Source organism: Phyllopteryx taeniolatus, chromosome 9 (genome assembly GCF_024500385.1).
Source record: "Phyllopteryx taeniolatus isolate TA_2022b chromosome 9, UOR_Ptae_1.2, whole genome shotgun sequence".
Classification (NCBI taxonomy): Eukaryota; Metazoa; Chordata; class Actinopteri; order Syngnathiformes; family Syngnathidae; genus Phyllopteryx; species Phyllopteryx taeniolatus.
The window spans coordinates 10,773,846-10,791,457 of NC_084510.1; the positions used below are offsets into that span (position 1 = coordinate 10,773,846).

General features: G+C 43.7%; 2 protein-coding genes across 2 annotated transcripts; one reads left to right on the top strand and one right to left on the bottom strand.

The window, feature by feature from the left end:
- Positions 1-272: 272 nt before the first annotated feature.
- On the top strand, positions 273-3,824 carry chchd4a (coiled-coil-helix-coiled-coil-helix domain containing 4a). Its single transcript, XM_061785685.1, has 3 exons — positions 273-600; positions 889-987; positions 2,061-3,824. The coding sequence occupies exons 1-3, from the start codon at positions 579-581 to the stop codon at positions 2,390-2,392; spliced, it is 453 nt and encodes a 150-aa protein (XP_061641669.1). The 5' UTR covers positions 273-578; the 3' UTR covers positions 2,393-3,824.
- si:dkey-202e22.2 (netrin-4) lies at positions 3,682-12,348 on the bottom strand. The gene is made up of 10 exons (XM_061785684.1): positions 11,640-12,348; positions 9,575-10,026; positions 9,208-9,498; positions 8,395-8,521; positions 7,643-7,831; positions 7,324-7,540; positions 7,107-7,234; positions 5,017-5,085; positions 4,742-4,912; positions 3,682-4,671 (listed from the first exon to the last, which is right to left on the bottom strand). The coding sequence occupies exons 1-10, from the start codon at positions 11,713-11,715 to the stop codon at positions 4,487-4,489; spliced, it is 1,905 nt and encodes a 634-aa protein (XP_061641668.1). The 5' UTR covers positions 11,716-12,348; the 3' UTR covers positions 3,682-4,486.
- Positions 12,349-17,612: the final 5,264 nt, after the last annotated feature.

Consider the following 17,612-nt stretch of genomic DNA (forward strand, 5'->3'; position numbering starts at 1 on the left):
GGTCGCGGGACGCTGGAGCCTATCCCAGCTAACTTCGGGCGAAAGCCGGACTACACCCTGAACTGGTCGCCAGTCAGTCGCAGGGCACATATAGACACGGACAACCATTCGCACTCACATTCACACCGTCACTGAGTGGGAACTGAACCCACGCTGCCTGCACCAAAGTCAGGCGAGTGTACCACTACACCATCAGTGACTCTATATGCAGTATAAGAATATATATTGTGTAAACAAAACAAAAAGTACAAATAAAAGAAAATGCCAGGGGTCACAAAAATAGATTTAAATCAAATAAAAATAAAAACTCTGTAATGGGAATATAAATTTGAAGTCTTGATCGCTTTCAATGTTGCAGCTGTGACGCGACACCAGACAACGCCGCTGACGTCATCCAGCTGCGCCGCCGTCAGAGGAGGTCAGGTGACAGGTCACAGTAACTCAGTAGAGCACTGTGGCAGAAGCAGAGGCGATCAGGGTCGATTGTCAGATGAAATTCTCTCTTTTATTAATTTCTCTCAGGCTGGCTGTCTTTCATCTCGGCGGGCGAAGTTGGACGGACGCAAAGAGTGGCAGATATGTCTTACTGCAGGCAAGAAGGTAAGCACGTAGACAGTTCATTCATATGAGCGCGTGTGTTTGCAATGTCACCGTGGTGCTGCCATGCTAAGCTAACTTTATACCGCCACCTCAAATCATCACTGACTGATTGACTGGGTTAAGCCTCTCACGATAGTACTCGGCTCGTTTTAGTATAGCGTTGGTTTGTTGTCTACACGCCTGCTGTCATTTGACGTGTATTGTGGTGTTATGTACAGTTCTTAAAACAATTATCTGCATCCTTAGTACGAGTAGTATCAACTTGATTATTTGACGTTGTGTTTCCAGGTAAAGATCGCATTATCTTTGTGACCAAGGAGGACCATGAGGCTCCCAGCAATGCCGAGTTGATTGCGGATGATCCGCATGATCCGTACGAAGAGCAAGGTTTGTAATATGTACAGACTTCCTGACCCACTCGGCCAAATCCTGTGTGTTTATTTGTATAAACACTGTAGTCCATCAATTCACTTGTACTGTTCAAGTTAAACATACAATCTGACTGTTGAAAATCACCAAACACATGAAAGAACCTGCATGTGCAGACACCAAGATTAGGCTTGATTTTGGGTTGCGCGATATCGGGACATTGCAATTTTCTTAAACCCTGCGATATACCGGTGTATTGCAATATTAAAAAATACAGAATAACATACACGTAACATGAAAACCAGCACACATTTTTGTGTTTTTCCCTCTTGAGAAAAACTATGCTCAGTAGAGCACAAATGTAGACGATGTTATTTGTGTTATTCATTCATGCCCAGTTGTACTGTAGTCATTAGCACATTCCTAACACTTCACGTTTCTAATCCTTTTTACACCTATGTTTAAACACAAGCATTAGTATTTCTATATTTGAGTGTATTAGTTTAAGCAAAACACAGTTGTGTACACCTGAAATTTGTCCCTTCAATAATGCCGTTGCTTTCACCCTTCCCTCCATGTGTAATCTGTTGCAACATGCATTCATTCGTCACATTCTCGAGAGATACAGTAAATGCAGGCGTGTCATTGTTTCCCTTGTCCTCATTCATAGTTATGCAAAAAATAACTATATAAAACCGGGCTGCTTCGTATGTGTTGTTTTATGGGTTAAAATTTACTGTAATATAGGTGCTAATCTTATTAGCATATCCAACCAGGTCCTTCTGCTGGTCACTTATTACAGTGGATTGTCTGCATATCAATACCCTAACATTGTGCAGGACCTTGCGGTGTGACTATTGCACACACGTACATTGCAATGACAATGATTAAACGATAAATTGTGCGGTCCCTAGCTTGATTCCAATCATAAGATAACTGATTCCGTTTTTTTTTTTTCTATTTCAATGTCGTGATGCATATCCAAATTGTGCCAGTTACAGCAAAAAACAACAACAAAAGAACTCTGTCACTTTAACCACAGTGTAAATCCTGCCTAAGATACTGCTGTTTTTTTTTGTGTGTGTCTGTAGGCCTCATCCTGCCCAATGGTGACATCAATTGGAACTGCCCGTGTCTTGGGGGCATGGCCAGTGGACCTTGTGGCTCTCAGTTCAAGGAAGCTTTCTCATGCTTCCACTACAGTAAGGAGGAGGTGAAGGGCTCTGAGTGCATCGATCACTTCCGTAACATGCAGGAGTGCATGCAGAGGTACCCTGAGCTCTATCCTCAGGAGGAAGACAAAGAAAGCTCCAATCAGCCACAGGCAAAGTCTGCTTCTGACTCACCCGAGGGCTCTGCCTTATCGCCCCAAACAGACTCTGTTCCAGCAAGCTCACCAACAGACAGCCAAACTGGCAGCTAAGAGCAACGGTCAATCCACAGGCTCTTAAATCTGTGTATGCAAGCACTGCATTGCAAAGATTTATTCCCTCTAGTCTTGAAAACCAATAAAGAAGGCCTGCACTGTGGTGACTTTCATGGGCGGCACCAATAGAAGACTTGAAGCAGAAAGATATATGGTATTGTGTTGGTGATTATGTGAAACTATTCCTAGGAGGTTCCATGGACCCTGGTCAATGGAAAAATAAACACTCATATTCTCATAAGAAAAAAATGTCATGAGCATCTCCATTCCCAAACTTTCTGTATGATGTCACTTGTGCGAATTATGTTCAAATACTTGTTCTTTTGCTGCCAACCTGTGCATTAAAACACAAACCATTCTAATAACACTGTTGAAAGAACAACTGCTGTACTGCCTTAAATGTCATTTATGGACAATACAAATATGATTGTATTTGTCAAACATACAGGTGTATTCAGGTGACATTTCGAACCCCTTTTGTGATTTGTGTTTGTTAATGTTGGACCTGATCATTCAGAACTATCTACATTTCTTTGTGGCTGCCGAGTCACCAGCTGAAAGATTGAATGAAAATGTTAAACTAGGTCAATTGGCTCCGTTATGTGATAAAAACAGTGCTTTGTCTGCATGTGTGTGAGTACTAAGTATACCTTCAATTCTGGTTACCGTTATTGCCACCCTTGAGTTTTTCTGTATGACATACAATATCTCAGTGATGCTCAAAGTGTGGTACTTGTACCATTAGTGTTACGCAAAAGAATCCCTGCCCAAGTAAAGTTAAGTTCTGTTCAACGTTTTAGTACAGTCTCCTATATTAAGGCACAGTGTTAATGTTCAGACTGTGCAAAATGTTACAGCAACTTGCAGTAATAGTTTCATGACCTATTATGGTACTGTATTTTAATGTTGTTTCATGATGGTGGTACTTGGAGCGCTCTTTTTTTTTTTTTTTTTTTTACATAGTACTTGGTATAAAGGTTTGAGAACAACTGCAATATCTTTTGAAAGTTTTCATTTAGTTTAGTTTTCTTCTGTACACAAAGAAGGACCTAGTCCCAGATCAACTTGTCTGTCTGTGTTCTCTTTAGCACTGATCCTGGATTCCAGTAATGGTGACCAGAACAATATTACTGTGGAACTTTTAAAGACAATGATCATGGGTGCGAGTAAAGTTGGAGACAAATGTACCAGCTACCTTTAAACAAAGAAAATTGATCAGATCCTCAGTCAGGCGAGCCACAAGATGATACGTAAATTGACTTGCCTTCAATATATCCTCCATCAAATGAGGTTAAAACAAAAAGGAGAATTTAATAAAATCCAGACATTTACACATTCAGGTTCACCTATATCTGCTGCGCTTTGAACAACAATTATGACTTTAATCAACACGATTGTTCAGAATAAAATGGTGTTGGTGGAAGAATTATTATTTTGATTTTGAATGATTATTTCTGAATTTATATTTAAGGGCAATTTTGACCACTTCCCTTATGGCTGGATCAGACCACATGAAAAATGTGTTCTTTGCCGATTGCACGATGTCAGACTACTGCCATAAATTCTTGCCGTATCTCGGTCAGACAGTGGCAACAGTACAGGACGTATTCCGATACCACCCTATCCTGTCTTTTACAAACACTGGGCTTTATCTTGTCAAATCAAACGCTGTCAGAGAGGGTGAACCAGAAAACGCGTTACCGGTCAACGCGACCGGTACACCCGTTACCATGTCGATGATATACAATGGCTGGCACCAATGTATTGTGTTGGGGAGGGGGAAAGAACAAAAAGAGGAAAATCAAGAAGTTTTGTCGTTCCCGACAAAATATGTCGGGCCCGATCTGAGAAATCGCCTGCGATAGCTAATCGGGCCAATAACGAGGCTTAAATTCTGTCGTCTAATCTAGGCATTACTTTGCTTGCTCGCACGGCCCTCCAGTTGGTCTTTGACATTCAATGAAAGTACTGATAGAAATGAGTGCCTTGTGCTGCCACAGCAGTATTAATTTATCTTTTGACCATCAACTTTACTATTTTCTGGGTTTGTGCTGGTGGTTCAACTTGTCACCAGTAATTTTCAGTCTCTTCTTAACTGACTTCCTGAACTGAATTCTTGACTGTTTTGGAGACTGTCCATCTTAGGCATCCACTTCTTAGGCTGTCTGTAATGAGAAGGCCCAATCTGGGGGTCCAGGGGACCACCACACTCTGCATTGTGACCAGCAAACGGCCTGTGGCGGATTCTTCCGGGCCTGCCAGCAGGTACTGCATACCTGTGGAAAAACATTATATTCTAACTTGTGTCATTAATGAAAACAGTGCGCTATAAATGCACATATTTGCCTGGGTTTAGGATGGGGCAGGTGCACCCACGGCTAGTCCAGGACACTGGATAGATACTGATGGTCCCTGAGCTCAGTGCCACCAGACCTGATCGTAGGACCTTGCGCACTTTGACCTGCACTTCTGCATAGCTGCCCTTGTCATGAGCTGACATCACACTCGCCTTAATCACTGTCAGGGTTGTCACAAATCCACAGTAAGTACTGCATGCAGTCTAATTTACATTAGTCAGAACAGAGACATGCGTGCATTAAGGAACACGCGTAGTTTCTTACCATAGTCATGTTTAATCTTGCAGAGGTCAGACACACTTCTTAGCCTTTTCGCCTTACAGCTGCACTTTCCTGTACACGCACAACCACACACACACACACACACACACACACACACACACACGGTTTTGAATATGGTAGAATTTGGAATGGTAAACCCTGATCAAGCTTCATTTGGAGAAAAAACAAATTCTTTTTTTCCGCTCCTGTTGTCGCACAGAAGGGACAATTTGACTAGTCAACTGTGTAGCACCACCCTTTCGACGAAAACTGCAATCTCAGGTCTGATTGACTACAGGCCTGTCGCCCTGACATCTGTGGTCATGAAGTCCTTTGAACGCATCGTGCTGGACCACCTCAAGAGCGTCACAGGACCCCTGCTGGACCCCCTGCAGTTTGCCTACAGAGCAAACAGGTCTGTGGATGACGCTGTCTACTGCACTTCATCCTGGAACACCTCTACGGCACGGGGACCTACGCGAGGATCCTGTTCGTGGACTTCAGCTTAGTGTTCAACACCATCATCCCCGAACTCCTCTCCTCTAAGCTTCTCCAGCTCAGTGTCTTGCCTGCCATCTGCCAGTGGATTTACAGCTTCCTCACGGACAGGACACAGCAGGTGAGGCTGGGGGACACCACCAGCCCAAGGATGTGTCCTCTCTCCGCTGCTCTTCTCCCTCTACACAAATGACTGCACCTCAACGCACCCGGCTGTTAAATCCTGAAGTTTGCAGACGACACCACAGTCATCGGCCTCATCAAAGACGGTGACGAGTCTGCGTATCGACAGGAAGTGGAGCGGCTGGAGCTGTGGTGCGGCCGGCACTACCTGGAGCTGAACACGCTCAAGACTGTTGAGATGCTCGTGGACTTCAGGAAGCATCCTTCACCACAGCTTCCCCACACGCTGTCCAACTGTACTGTGTCAACTGTCAAGAACTTCAAGTTCCTGGGAATTACAGTCTGTCAGGGCCTGAAGTGGGAGACCAACATCAACATCGATTCTCAAAAAGACCCAGCAGAGGATGTACTTCTGAGGAAGCACGGCCTGCTCCAGGAGCTGTTGAGGCAGTCTTTCACAGTCTGGTTTGGTGCTGCCACGAAAAAATGACAAACTCCGACTGCAACGGACAATCAAAACTGCTGACCCATCTACCCACTCTTGAGGGCTTGCATGCTGCCAGAACTAAGACAAGAGCATGAAAAGTTCTCTTGAACCCTCTATGTCCTGGTCACCACCTCTTCCAGCTCCTTCCCTCGGGTAGGCGCTATCAAAGAATGCAAACTAAAACTAGCAGACATTCCAAAAGCTTCTTTACTCTTGCTGTTAACTTCTTAAACAGTTAACTTACAATTCCATTGTAACATGCTACCAATCTTGTTTTGAGATTGTTGTCACTGTCGGGCCATCCATCCATCCATCCATGTCCTTTACCGCTTATCCCCACAAGGGTCGCGGGGGTGCTGGAGCCTATCCCAGCTATCTTCGGGCAGGAGGCAGGGTACACCCTGAACCGGTCGCCAGCCAATCGCAGAGCACACGAAACAACCAACCATTCGCACTCACATTCACACCTACGGGCAATTTAGAGTCTCCAATCAACCTATCACGCATGTTTTGGGGATGTGGGAGGAAACCAGAGTGCCTGGAGAAAACCCACCCAGGCACGGGGAGAACATGCAAACTTCACACAGGCGATTGGATAAAATAAAACCTCAGAATGTTCTTTTTTGCACAGTAATAACTTGTTTATGAATGTAAAGTATAAAAGTAAAAACACATGACAGTTCTGTATAAACATTGAATAGGTAAAGTACATGTAATATTTCTTTCCTCCTGGAAATTGTGTTGACAATTAAAAATTGTGCCTGGCACAGCTTACTAAAGACCATTTCCTGTCTTCAGGTATAAAAGTAAAAGGCGCTGGCTTCACGCCACCGCTCCTGCTTGCTTTGGTCACCATTTTGTTGTTTGGTCGAATTCAGCCTCCGTCTATGCAACGCGAATCACACAGAAACTGGCTAGTATCGCTATTGAAATGGGGGTGGAGGTGTGGGGGTGGGGGGGGTATTGCAAAGGATGATCTTTATACCTGAGGAGTGCAGCACAGAGACGGCCTGCTCTTTTGGCCACTGGGTCCCTTCATCCATGAAAAATTGAGAATCCAAAGTAGGGACTTTTCCACCGATGGGTATGTTGAACAACTGATTATTTGAATGACTGCAAGAGCCAAACAGGGAGTCGACATCGATATGAATTTCATCTCCCCAGTGATGTTTAAATGACTTTGATCAAGGTATACTGCTCACCTGTCCAGACACTGCCCAGTGGTGGGATTACAGCTGTTGGGGCAGGCGCAGGCTTTGCAGCCCTCAGCGCCAAAGCCCCAATAGCCAGGCATACAATGAGTGCAGCTTGTGCCCCCAACACCAGTTTTACACTTGCACTGGCCACTCCGATGGTGGCACCAGGTTTCCTCATCTCCAGGATGTGGAGACGAGGAGCCTTCGGGGTCACACCAGCATCCTGAAAGACAAAGACACACATTTGTACGTATGCGTTTTTGGTATTTTCCCATCAGAATGGTGCCGCTGCACTACACAACATTGTTCAGTTTGACTTGCTTACGCTGGCAAGTGTGGGGGGAGTTGATGGGCAGCGTCGGGTGACGGCGGTAGCCTCGACGACAGCGCTGGCACCTGGGCCCAAAGGTGTTGTGTCTGCAGCTATCGCAGACCCCGCCGCTCTGGCCACCGGTGGAGAGCCACGCTCGCTGGGAGAAGTGGCAGCTGTCTGCATGGTCGTGACACTCACACTCTGATGCCAGTTGAAGAGAAGAGAGAAAGTCAAAGTCAGATGGAGAACATGACCCTGAGTACTGATGGAGACTAGTCCCAAAACAAATCTGATATTTAAAACGAACAGATGGGCCAGATCATTTGTACATGAAGTTGAATTTTTTTTTTTTTTTAAATGTGTATGTAAAATGTGTAAGATAGATTATTTTAATATTAAAATAATGAATTCTCATTTTAAAATGTTGTGTAATTCATTCAATTAGAATGATTTCAAAATTGTTAAGAATTCTTTTTAACAAATTATTAAATTAGATAAATGAATTAAAACAATGAGTAAACACATTTCAAGTAACCAATTTTAGGAAACAAGCTAAATTAATACAACAAGACTCTTGATAAAGTAAATGCTTGATGCAAACTTTGCCCACCCCTGCTACGCATCCATAGTCGTTGTTGGGATTGGTACGGTATATTCTATATTCTATGTATTACCAAACCAATCAGTCAATCAATTAATGAGGGAATTCCTAGTTCTAGCTCTCAGGTGACTTTCTAGTCCCCTTCCTATTAGTTGTCACATACTTTGGCATGGATTTGCGTCGCCACTGCTCCCGTTGGCAGGCCTCCAGGGACGGTCGTTGTAGAGTGGCGCGCACTTCTCACAGTGGTAGCCTGCCGTGTGGTGAGTACACACGCAGCGACCTGACACCTGGAAGGCACATCTGGAGCTTTTCAGTAATAAACACATACGGTCTAGAAACATACGTACATGCGGTTCAATACAAGAGTCGTATCAATAGTTTTGCTTGTACAAAGAAGATAATGCACAGATTGGATTGACGCTGTTAGAGAGGTATTAAGTTTGTTTAGATAATGGTGGTGTGGAACTGCACAGCATTTACAGAAAGCTGGGCCTAATATTTTGACTTTGTACAGTATTTCCTGCACTACGACATATTTGTTAAATGTTTATACGTCAGGCGTCTTTGTAATGGTGTAATTGTCGATTCATCTCTTGTATTAGATTTGATTAAATTGTTCATCTGCGCTTAATATTGTATATACTCAATAGTCAAGGGACGATATATTGTAACCCCAAACAGATCACTATAAGTATACAGTAGAACTGTGTTACCAACCAATCAATGAAAAGGGTCATGATAATATTGAAAAGGGTCTGCTGAACTAAAATAAAATAATACACTGGCATATGATTATGATACATGTCATGGTAATGATTCAAAATCTTTCACATATGTCACATTAACATTTTGGGGTTAAAATATTGAATAAAGGGTTAAAAGCCCTCTTCAATAGTGGGGATTTTCTTCAATGATAGCATCGGACTGCAATTGACATCTGTCTTGTTTTAAAAAAAAAAAAAAAAACACTCACCATGTTACCGTCCTGCTGTGCGTCTTGGCTGGTGTGGCGTGCCACACAAATCTCAGCATGTCCGTGGCACAGGCACGTCCCTTGTGCCAGCAAGTTATAAAGAGCATAAGGTCCTGTCAGTGAGGTGGGTGTAGGCTGTGTTTGTTCCTCTGAGGTCTGGTGAAGGGGAGGACAAGTCTGAGGTTTCAGCAGTCTGATACGCAGGTTGGTGAGGGTCAGGCGGACAAGAGCCTCTGGACTGTAGGGGTCCAATAAATTTGCATTGTTCGGGTCAAGTAACCGTAATATCACCTAGGAAGAGACAGTGCATGATTCGTAACATGAACGCCAGTGTGTTGTTGAAATACACAAACATGACATCTCTTACCTCCCCACCACTGCAGGGTGCTGCGCTGCTGTAACGGGATGTACACAAAGAGCCAGGCTGATTAAAATCATCAGGCAAACCAAACTCCATGCTACAGTTGTGTGCAAAGACCTTAAGAACCACCCAGGAATTCCCAAAGTCTGTCGATCGCTCAACGGCCATGGCAGCGGGCCGCGGCGACCGGAACAACAAAACCACATGTGACATACAGAACTGTGTTTCCAGGTCCAGACGGATCTCGTCGTGCTTCCCCTGCATGGTGGGCTCTGCACTGGATTCCCACCAGGTATTTGGATGCAAGAAAGGATCATCAGTCATGTGACTAGGTGGGTGGGGACATGGGATGTGGTCATGTGAGGTGTTCCCACAGCTCCTTGAGAGGGTGATGAGACCTCTGCCTGTAGCCAAGTTCGTAATGGGTGGACTGCAGGCGTGGTTCGCACATCTGGAAACTGAAGCAGAAGTACAGTCAATGTGGTTTTGCGATGCTTTATGATTAACCTTCAGGACAGAAAGTCACACCAAGGAAACAATAGCTATAGTTCACTGTTCAACAATTCATTTGATTCTTCTTAGTTCATGTTACATACAATCCCTACGTTTCTCCAAACAGACTCTCAGATTACCTTTTATAATAAGAGGCAAGGCAGCAATAACTATTACCTTTACCGGATGTATAACAATAGACAAAAATGTCACTTGTAACTGAAGAACCTTTCCTTTCAAAACTATTGTCAGAGAAGCCTCCTCACACTGAAAAGACTTCTTTGAATTTACTTGATTTTATTGTGTATTACAGTCCCACATAATCCAAATGTGGCCAATTGACCTGAATTTTCCTTTTTCTCTCAGTTAATTATTACTTGTTAAACCAAAGTGTTTCATTCATGTCAACAAAGTTCAAATAAATCCTATTCTGCGGACATGTTTTCCAGATTTTGTAATACTAATTGTGTAATTTAAAATAAATAAATAAAATTGTTTAAAAATGGGCGGCACGGTGGCGACTGGTTAGAGCGTCAGCCTCACAGTTCTGAGGATCCGGGTCCAATTCCCGGCCCCGCCTGTGTGGAGTTTGCATGTTCTCCCCGTGCTGTGTGGGTTTTCTTCCTCCCACATCCCAAAAACATGCATTAATTGGAGACTCTAAATTGCCCGTAGGTGCGAATGTGACTGCGGATGGTTGTTTGTTTGTATGTGCCCTGCGATTGGCTGGCAACCAGTTCAGGGCGTACCCCGCCTCCTGCCCGATGACAGCTGGGATAGGCTCCAGCACGCCCGCGACCCTAGTGAGGAGAAGCGGCTCAGAAAATGGATGGATGTTTGTTTAAAAATGATACTTTTAAGTAACCGTAACAACAATGTGTAAAGATTACCTAAAGGAATCATGTAATCTAATGTATTTTTCAGTTATCTTAATATATTCATTGGGTATTATTAAAGTCATTTTATTCACTGAATGGTTAATGTGCTGCAGCAACATACAATGAAATAACAGGCATTGCATTATGACTACTTGGACAGTATAGTGCTGTATTTAACCAAAAAAAATGTTTTTGATTGCCACTGTCAGAGAAGTATTAATGTATGTCTGTTATTGTGGTTATTGTCTGCAGTGTTGTGAAACTGCACTGCATCATAATGAGAACTGCTTCTCATATTTTGGATACGCTGATGTCAATGAGGGCCAGCTTGCTGGCCTTGTGAGGATGAATTTGAAATCTGATTTGTTATAAAACCAGTCCCATTGCTAATATCGTTCAAAATGACATTGCTTGCAATACTTGTTCTGATGGCCCTGCGTGGGCAAATTACAGCACATAGAGGCAGAAGTCTGATTGGACAAAAAAAAATAAAAATCTGAAATCTTCGGGAAAGGCTATAGGAAAAGAAATGAATAGACATGGGAATAAATTAATATCATGGAACGTAGGTTGTAAATTTAAGTCAGTGTTTCTGATAGGTGTTAAGGCCAGCAGAGAAGGCCTCGCTGCCTCTGAGCGCTCAGCACTGCCTCGAAACCAACACGCTCCGATCAAAACGTGTACAAAACCAAGCGGCTCACCTGCTCCACTCCGCGCCAAGACCGCAAGCAGCCAAATGAGCGTCTGCAGCAGCTGGTGTTCACCTTTTCCTGACATTCTAAACGTTCTCGCACGTCTTTTCGTTTTGCTTGCAACCTTCACGCTGCGACGAAGACCCCCCGTGAGGAGAAAGAGTCACCAACATCACGATTAAAGGACAGTAGCATCTCAATGTGGAAGTAGTCCAACGTTTGTTTGTAATCCGTTGGGCGGGGGGAAATCCTGAGACATTAATACAAAGTGTGGCTTGCAGTAATAATCCTAACGTGCTACACGAGAATTAAGCACAAAATACTTCCGTGTTGTCCAGATGAAGTCAGGAAAAAAAAAAAGAATACATGTGTGTATGTCAGAGGAAGACAAGCGTCATCACCTCCGGTCAGGTTCAAAGCTGCACTGGAGTGGCGTGGGCGTGCTATTTAGCCACACAACCCACCCAACTAGAAAGTCTCCCCACACATGCGCACACCGTGGGAAGAAGAGAAGATGTCGACGTGTTTTTATTCTGCTCTGCATTCCTCCTACCTGCCACTAAGAGCCAGTTATTTTCCAAAGTAACGAGCGCCCTGCGTCTACTTGTCTTGTTTTCGATCTGTTACGCGCCTCTTTGAAGTCTAATGGGAAGAAAACCTGAGACGAAGATCAAATTAGCCCCCAGTCCAGTTTAACGGCGCACTGACAAACCACAATGATCTGACAAATTAAATGGGCTCCTTTGTACAGTATGTCTGACGAATAAGATCATTCTGTCACTAACTTAAGACTGATGGGCTGTCATTCTTCAGCTTGTCAAGATGATTAAAAAAAAAACAAATGCTGTCGGCCAGTAATAGTCCTTTTAAATTAACTCTGTTAACCACCCTACAGATGCCACGAAATCTAAGACAGCCTAATTTCACCTTCCAAAATAAACAACATGCCTCTTCAGTTTTATGGCTAGCCTCAACTGAAGAGCCAAGAAAGACGGAACGCAGAGCTGCATCGCTTAAGATTATAGGGATCAGAGTCGAGTCCCGGGGGTCATAGCCGGCCCGCTGCATCACTTTATGTGGTCCGAAGGACTTAAAGTGTGTCTGCTTCCTGTGTCTTGCCAAATACGCGTGTTCTTTTAATTTTGGCAGAAAATCTGTACAGTAATTGCAAATGCTATTCAAATCTAGCAGGTATTTTATATTGCATAAATTAAACAAAAGCGGCATGTACCACTTACCAGTGAGCTGCATCAAACATTTTTCTGTTGATATTCCATTTTAAACACATTCAGTGTAATAAAAAAACCAATAAAAACTAAAAAAAAAAAGAAGGAAAAACTAGTATAGTTTAAAGCTCGGAGCACTTGACCATCCATCCATCCATTCTCCGGAGTTGGGTCAGCAAGAAAGCCCTGAATTCCCTCTCCCTAGCCACTTCGTTCATCTCTCCGGGGGGATCCCGAGGCGTACCCAAGCCAGCCGAGAGACATAGTCTCTCCAACTTGTCCTGGGTCGTCCCTGGGGTCTCCTCCTGGTGGGACATGTTCAGAACACCTCACCAGAGAGGCATCAAGCGGCATCCTAACCAGATGCCCGAGCCACCTCATCTAGCTCCTCTCAATGCGGAGGAGCAGCGGCTCGACTCTGAGCCCCTCCCGGATGACCGAACTTCTCTCTAAGGGAGAGCCCGGACACCCTGCTAGAGGAAACGCCTTTCAGCTCCTTTTGGCTCCGGGATCTTGTTATTTCGGTCATGACCCACAGCTCATTACCATAGGTGAGGCTAGGAACAGAGATCGACGAATAAATTGCGAGCTTAGTCTTTCGAGTCAACTGCTTCTTCACCACGACATACCAATACAGAGTCCGCATGACTGCAAATGCTGCACCAATTCGCCTGTCGATCTCCCTCTCCATTCTTCCCTCAATCGTGAACAAGACCCCAAGATACTTGAACTCCTTCACTTGGGGCAGGATCTCTTCCTTGACCTGGGGAGGGCACTCCACCCTTTAACGACTGAGGACCTTGGCTTCATATTTGGAGGTACTAAGTTTCATCCCAGTTGCTTCACATCCAACATCCAGAGCCTTTAGGAACGCCGGGTGGATCTCATCCACCCCTGGGGCCTTTCCACCGAGGAGCCTTTTAACCACCTCAGTGACTTCAACCCCAGAGATGGGAGAACCCGCCTCAGAGTACCCTGACTTTGCTTCCTTATTGAAAGGTGTGTCGGTGGAATTGAGGAGGTTTTTGAAGTATTCACACGTCCCTAGTTGAGGTCATCAGCACCCTGTCCCTACTATACACAGTATTGATGGTGTACTTCCAACCTCTTGAGACGCCGGATGGTGGACCAGAATTTTCTCGAAGGCGTGAGGGCAGTCATTTTCCATGGCCTCACTGAACTCCTCCCACGCCAAAGTTTTTGCATCAGCGACACCCAAAGCTGCATTCCGCTTGGCTAGCCGGTACCCATCAGCTGCCCCTGGAGTCCCACAGGCCACAATGGCCTGATAGGACTCCTTATTTAGCTTGACGGCATACATACTGCTGGTGTCCACCAGCGGGTTCGAGGATTGCTGCCACGACAGACACCAACCACCTTACAGCCACAGCTCCGGTCAGCCGACTCAACAATGGAGGTGGGGAACATAGTACACTCAGACTCAATGTCCCCTACCTCCCTCGGGACGTGGTCAAAGTTTTGCCGGGGGTGGGAGTTGAAACTCCTTCTGACAGGGAACTCTGCCAGATGTTCCCAGCAGACCTTCACAAAACGTTTGGGTCTGCCAGGTCGGACTGGCATCTTCCTTCACCATCGGAGCCAACACACCGCCAGGTGGGGATCAGTTGACAGCTTCGCCCCTCTCTTCACCTGAGTGTCCAAGACATGTGGCTGCAAGTCAGATGGTGCAGTATGGTGTTTGTTATGGACAGGCTGTGACGAGCACAGAAGTCCAATAAAAAACACACCACTTGGGTTCCGATCAGGGAGGCTGTTCATCCCAATCATGCCCTTCCACGTCTTACTGTCATTGCCCACGTGAGTGTTAAAGACCCTATGAACGAGGGAGTCTCCAGGAAAGGCGCTCTCCACCACCCACTCCAAGGACCCCAAGAAGGGCGGTTACTCTGAACTGCGGTTTGGTCAGAGCTCGGCTACCAAAATGGAGGAATTGGATGAAAAAGCATTGCTCGGACTTTTGAGAGTCAAATTCACTTGCAAAGTAGATTTCTCTGGACTGCACACCATTTTTAGTAGTCGACGATAAAGGGTTAGAAAATGTGTTACATATAGGCAGTGACGTGATCCAACTTTACAACTGCAACGCAGAAACCATTTAAAGGCATTACCTGTACTGTTCTGAAAAAATCAGTTCTGGAATGGCACTTTAACTTTGGTTCTTTTTATTTTGGCCGGGGATATTTTCTATTAGTTTTTCTAGTGTTTTGTATTGAAATGCAATTAAATGCATTTTTCCAGTGTTAATAATATTCCTGTCTGTCAATTATTTGACTCAGTTGTTCACTAAAATCCATTTAAATTAAACCATGTTGCTTTTTGCTATATGAATAAAATGTGATTAATCGAGATTAATTAATTACAAAGCCTCTATCGAATTAGATTATTATTTTTAATTGACTCCCACCCATAGTTAAAATAAAGATGGCATGTCATAGAGTGATTGTTATGGGGTGGATTTTTCTGAAAACCTTATATTATCACTCAATCTCATGATAAAACAAAAGGCATCCTTTAACACTTTAATTTGATAGCATAAACAATATATTCAAGTACCACTAAACTGGGCCTGTCACCGTGTTGACAATCACTTAAATTATTCACAAAATTTCAACGTTTGTCTTTTTGCATTATGACTGATGGAATTTGAATAGACATTTAAATTGCACAGATAATTTAATCTATGTTGAAACGTTTTTTTACTAAAAAAATAAAATAAATTTGTCTTTTTTTATTGAGTGCATTTTTGACAAAAAAATTCATGTCAGTGTCACAGAGTGACAGGTTTATCCGGGACAGATTGCTCATGAAGTATATCTTTGACGGTATTCAAGCTGGCTGCATTATATCACACGTGCTGATTCGTGGATGTTTGAAGAAAACTATTTACTGGTAAAAATCTGCCTGTTCAATTACTGACCAAGACCCTAATTCTCAAAAGCACTGTGGTGGCACACATCACAGAGCGACATTTTATGAAGAAAACATTATTTCTAAGCTGTGCAACAGTCCAGAAAACATTACCGGGGAGGGGGGAAACCTTGTACGTTGTGGGATGTTTTAAGGCTGTTTTATTTTTAAAGAGGTTAGGACCTGGGACACCTGTGTCCACTAAAAATATAGAAACCCTCTCATATAACACAGATGGGGAGAACATGCAAACGCCACACAGGAAGGACAGAGCTGAGATCTGAACCCGAACCTGAGGATTGTGAGATACACGTGCAGCTAACCACCATTTCACTGTGGTGTCGCATTACCCTTATCTTATCTTATCTTGTCATTTCTGCAAGAATTTTCACAAAGCGTGGTCCACTGATTTGCAATAATTTCTCAAGATAAAAATATGCTTTTGTTTGAAAATATAACATGCTTTCAGGACATTATGTGCAAATAGTCGTTTGCGGTCAAGGTTAGCAGCATGATGAAAAATAGGCTATAAAATACTTTAAAAGCAGCACTGCCACATGTAAGTCATCTGCATGTGCTTGCTCTTTTAACTCCAAAAATGAAAAAACAAAACAAAAACAAAAAAAACCAGTAAATTCTTCATTGTCTCATTAAGTGTAATTTTGTGTGATGTCACAATACCAACCAAGCCCCAAAAACAATTTAGTCATTAAACAGGGGTACTTATGCCCAATGAGGTGTAACATTACATGTTACATTCTCACCATATTTAAAATAATAATAATAATAATAATAATAATAATAATAATAATAATAACATAAAAACCAAATACTTTCTTTCAATGTTAAGGACATATCTTCATCACAGTTCCCAACTGTGAGGAGTCAAATACCAGACAGGGGAGGTCAGGGGGGATCTCCTACCTGCCCCATGACTGTCTCTCTAATTGCTAGTCTTCTTCTCATTTGCAAGGCTTAATGGGGGTCGGGAGGTTTTGCGCTTGGGTCAGATGAACAGTGACTCCCACCCCTTTTCCTATAATCCTCAGTGTTTGTTCAGAGTGCTCATACATGCGTGTATCCCGAACATGATGTCACTCCACACATCTCAACTCCGTCCACGTCTTCTCTCGATGCTCGCATCCCACATGTCAACTCATGTGTTCTTCCGTGGATGAAGAGGATTAGTTGGATGTTGGCCTCACAGGGCACCAGGAGCAGACCTTCATTTGTTCCACTGGATAGCACTATTATATAAAATTGCCCGTAATGACATGAGCATCCGTAATGACAATAAGTCTTCACTCGTGGTGGCAGCACTTCATTCGCTGCACTGTGTGTGGCGCAAATGGATACATCTTAAAAGACAAATACCCCCTCCCCCACGCACCCACCCACCCACACACACACACACACACACCGCACTGACAACTTCACCAAGCAATCAAGTACGTATGTGGCACTTATCAGAAGCTAACAGTGTTAGTTGATGCGAATCTGTGCACCCAACAACAGTCAAAAACTGTGCTTACTCTTTGGCTTTGACATGGTAGCAGGGGCGTCACACCCGTAGGGGATTTGAGTGTTTCTGCATGATTGCGTTTCAGTTGATGTGCAGAATGTTGAACACAGCTATTTACTAGTTTCCATAGAGAAAAAGTGCAAAAAGATCTAAGGCCAATAGATTAGTTGTTTCCGATATGCTGTGATGATCAATGTGTGAACAATTTATTAGTTAAGTGTTTAAGATGAACAGTTCCAATGTGATTCCGGAGGTAGATGCCTTAGAGTGAAAATTAATTCCTGTACCCACATCAGTATCCTGTAT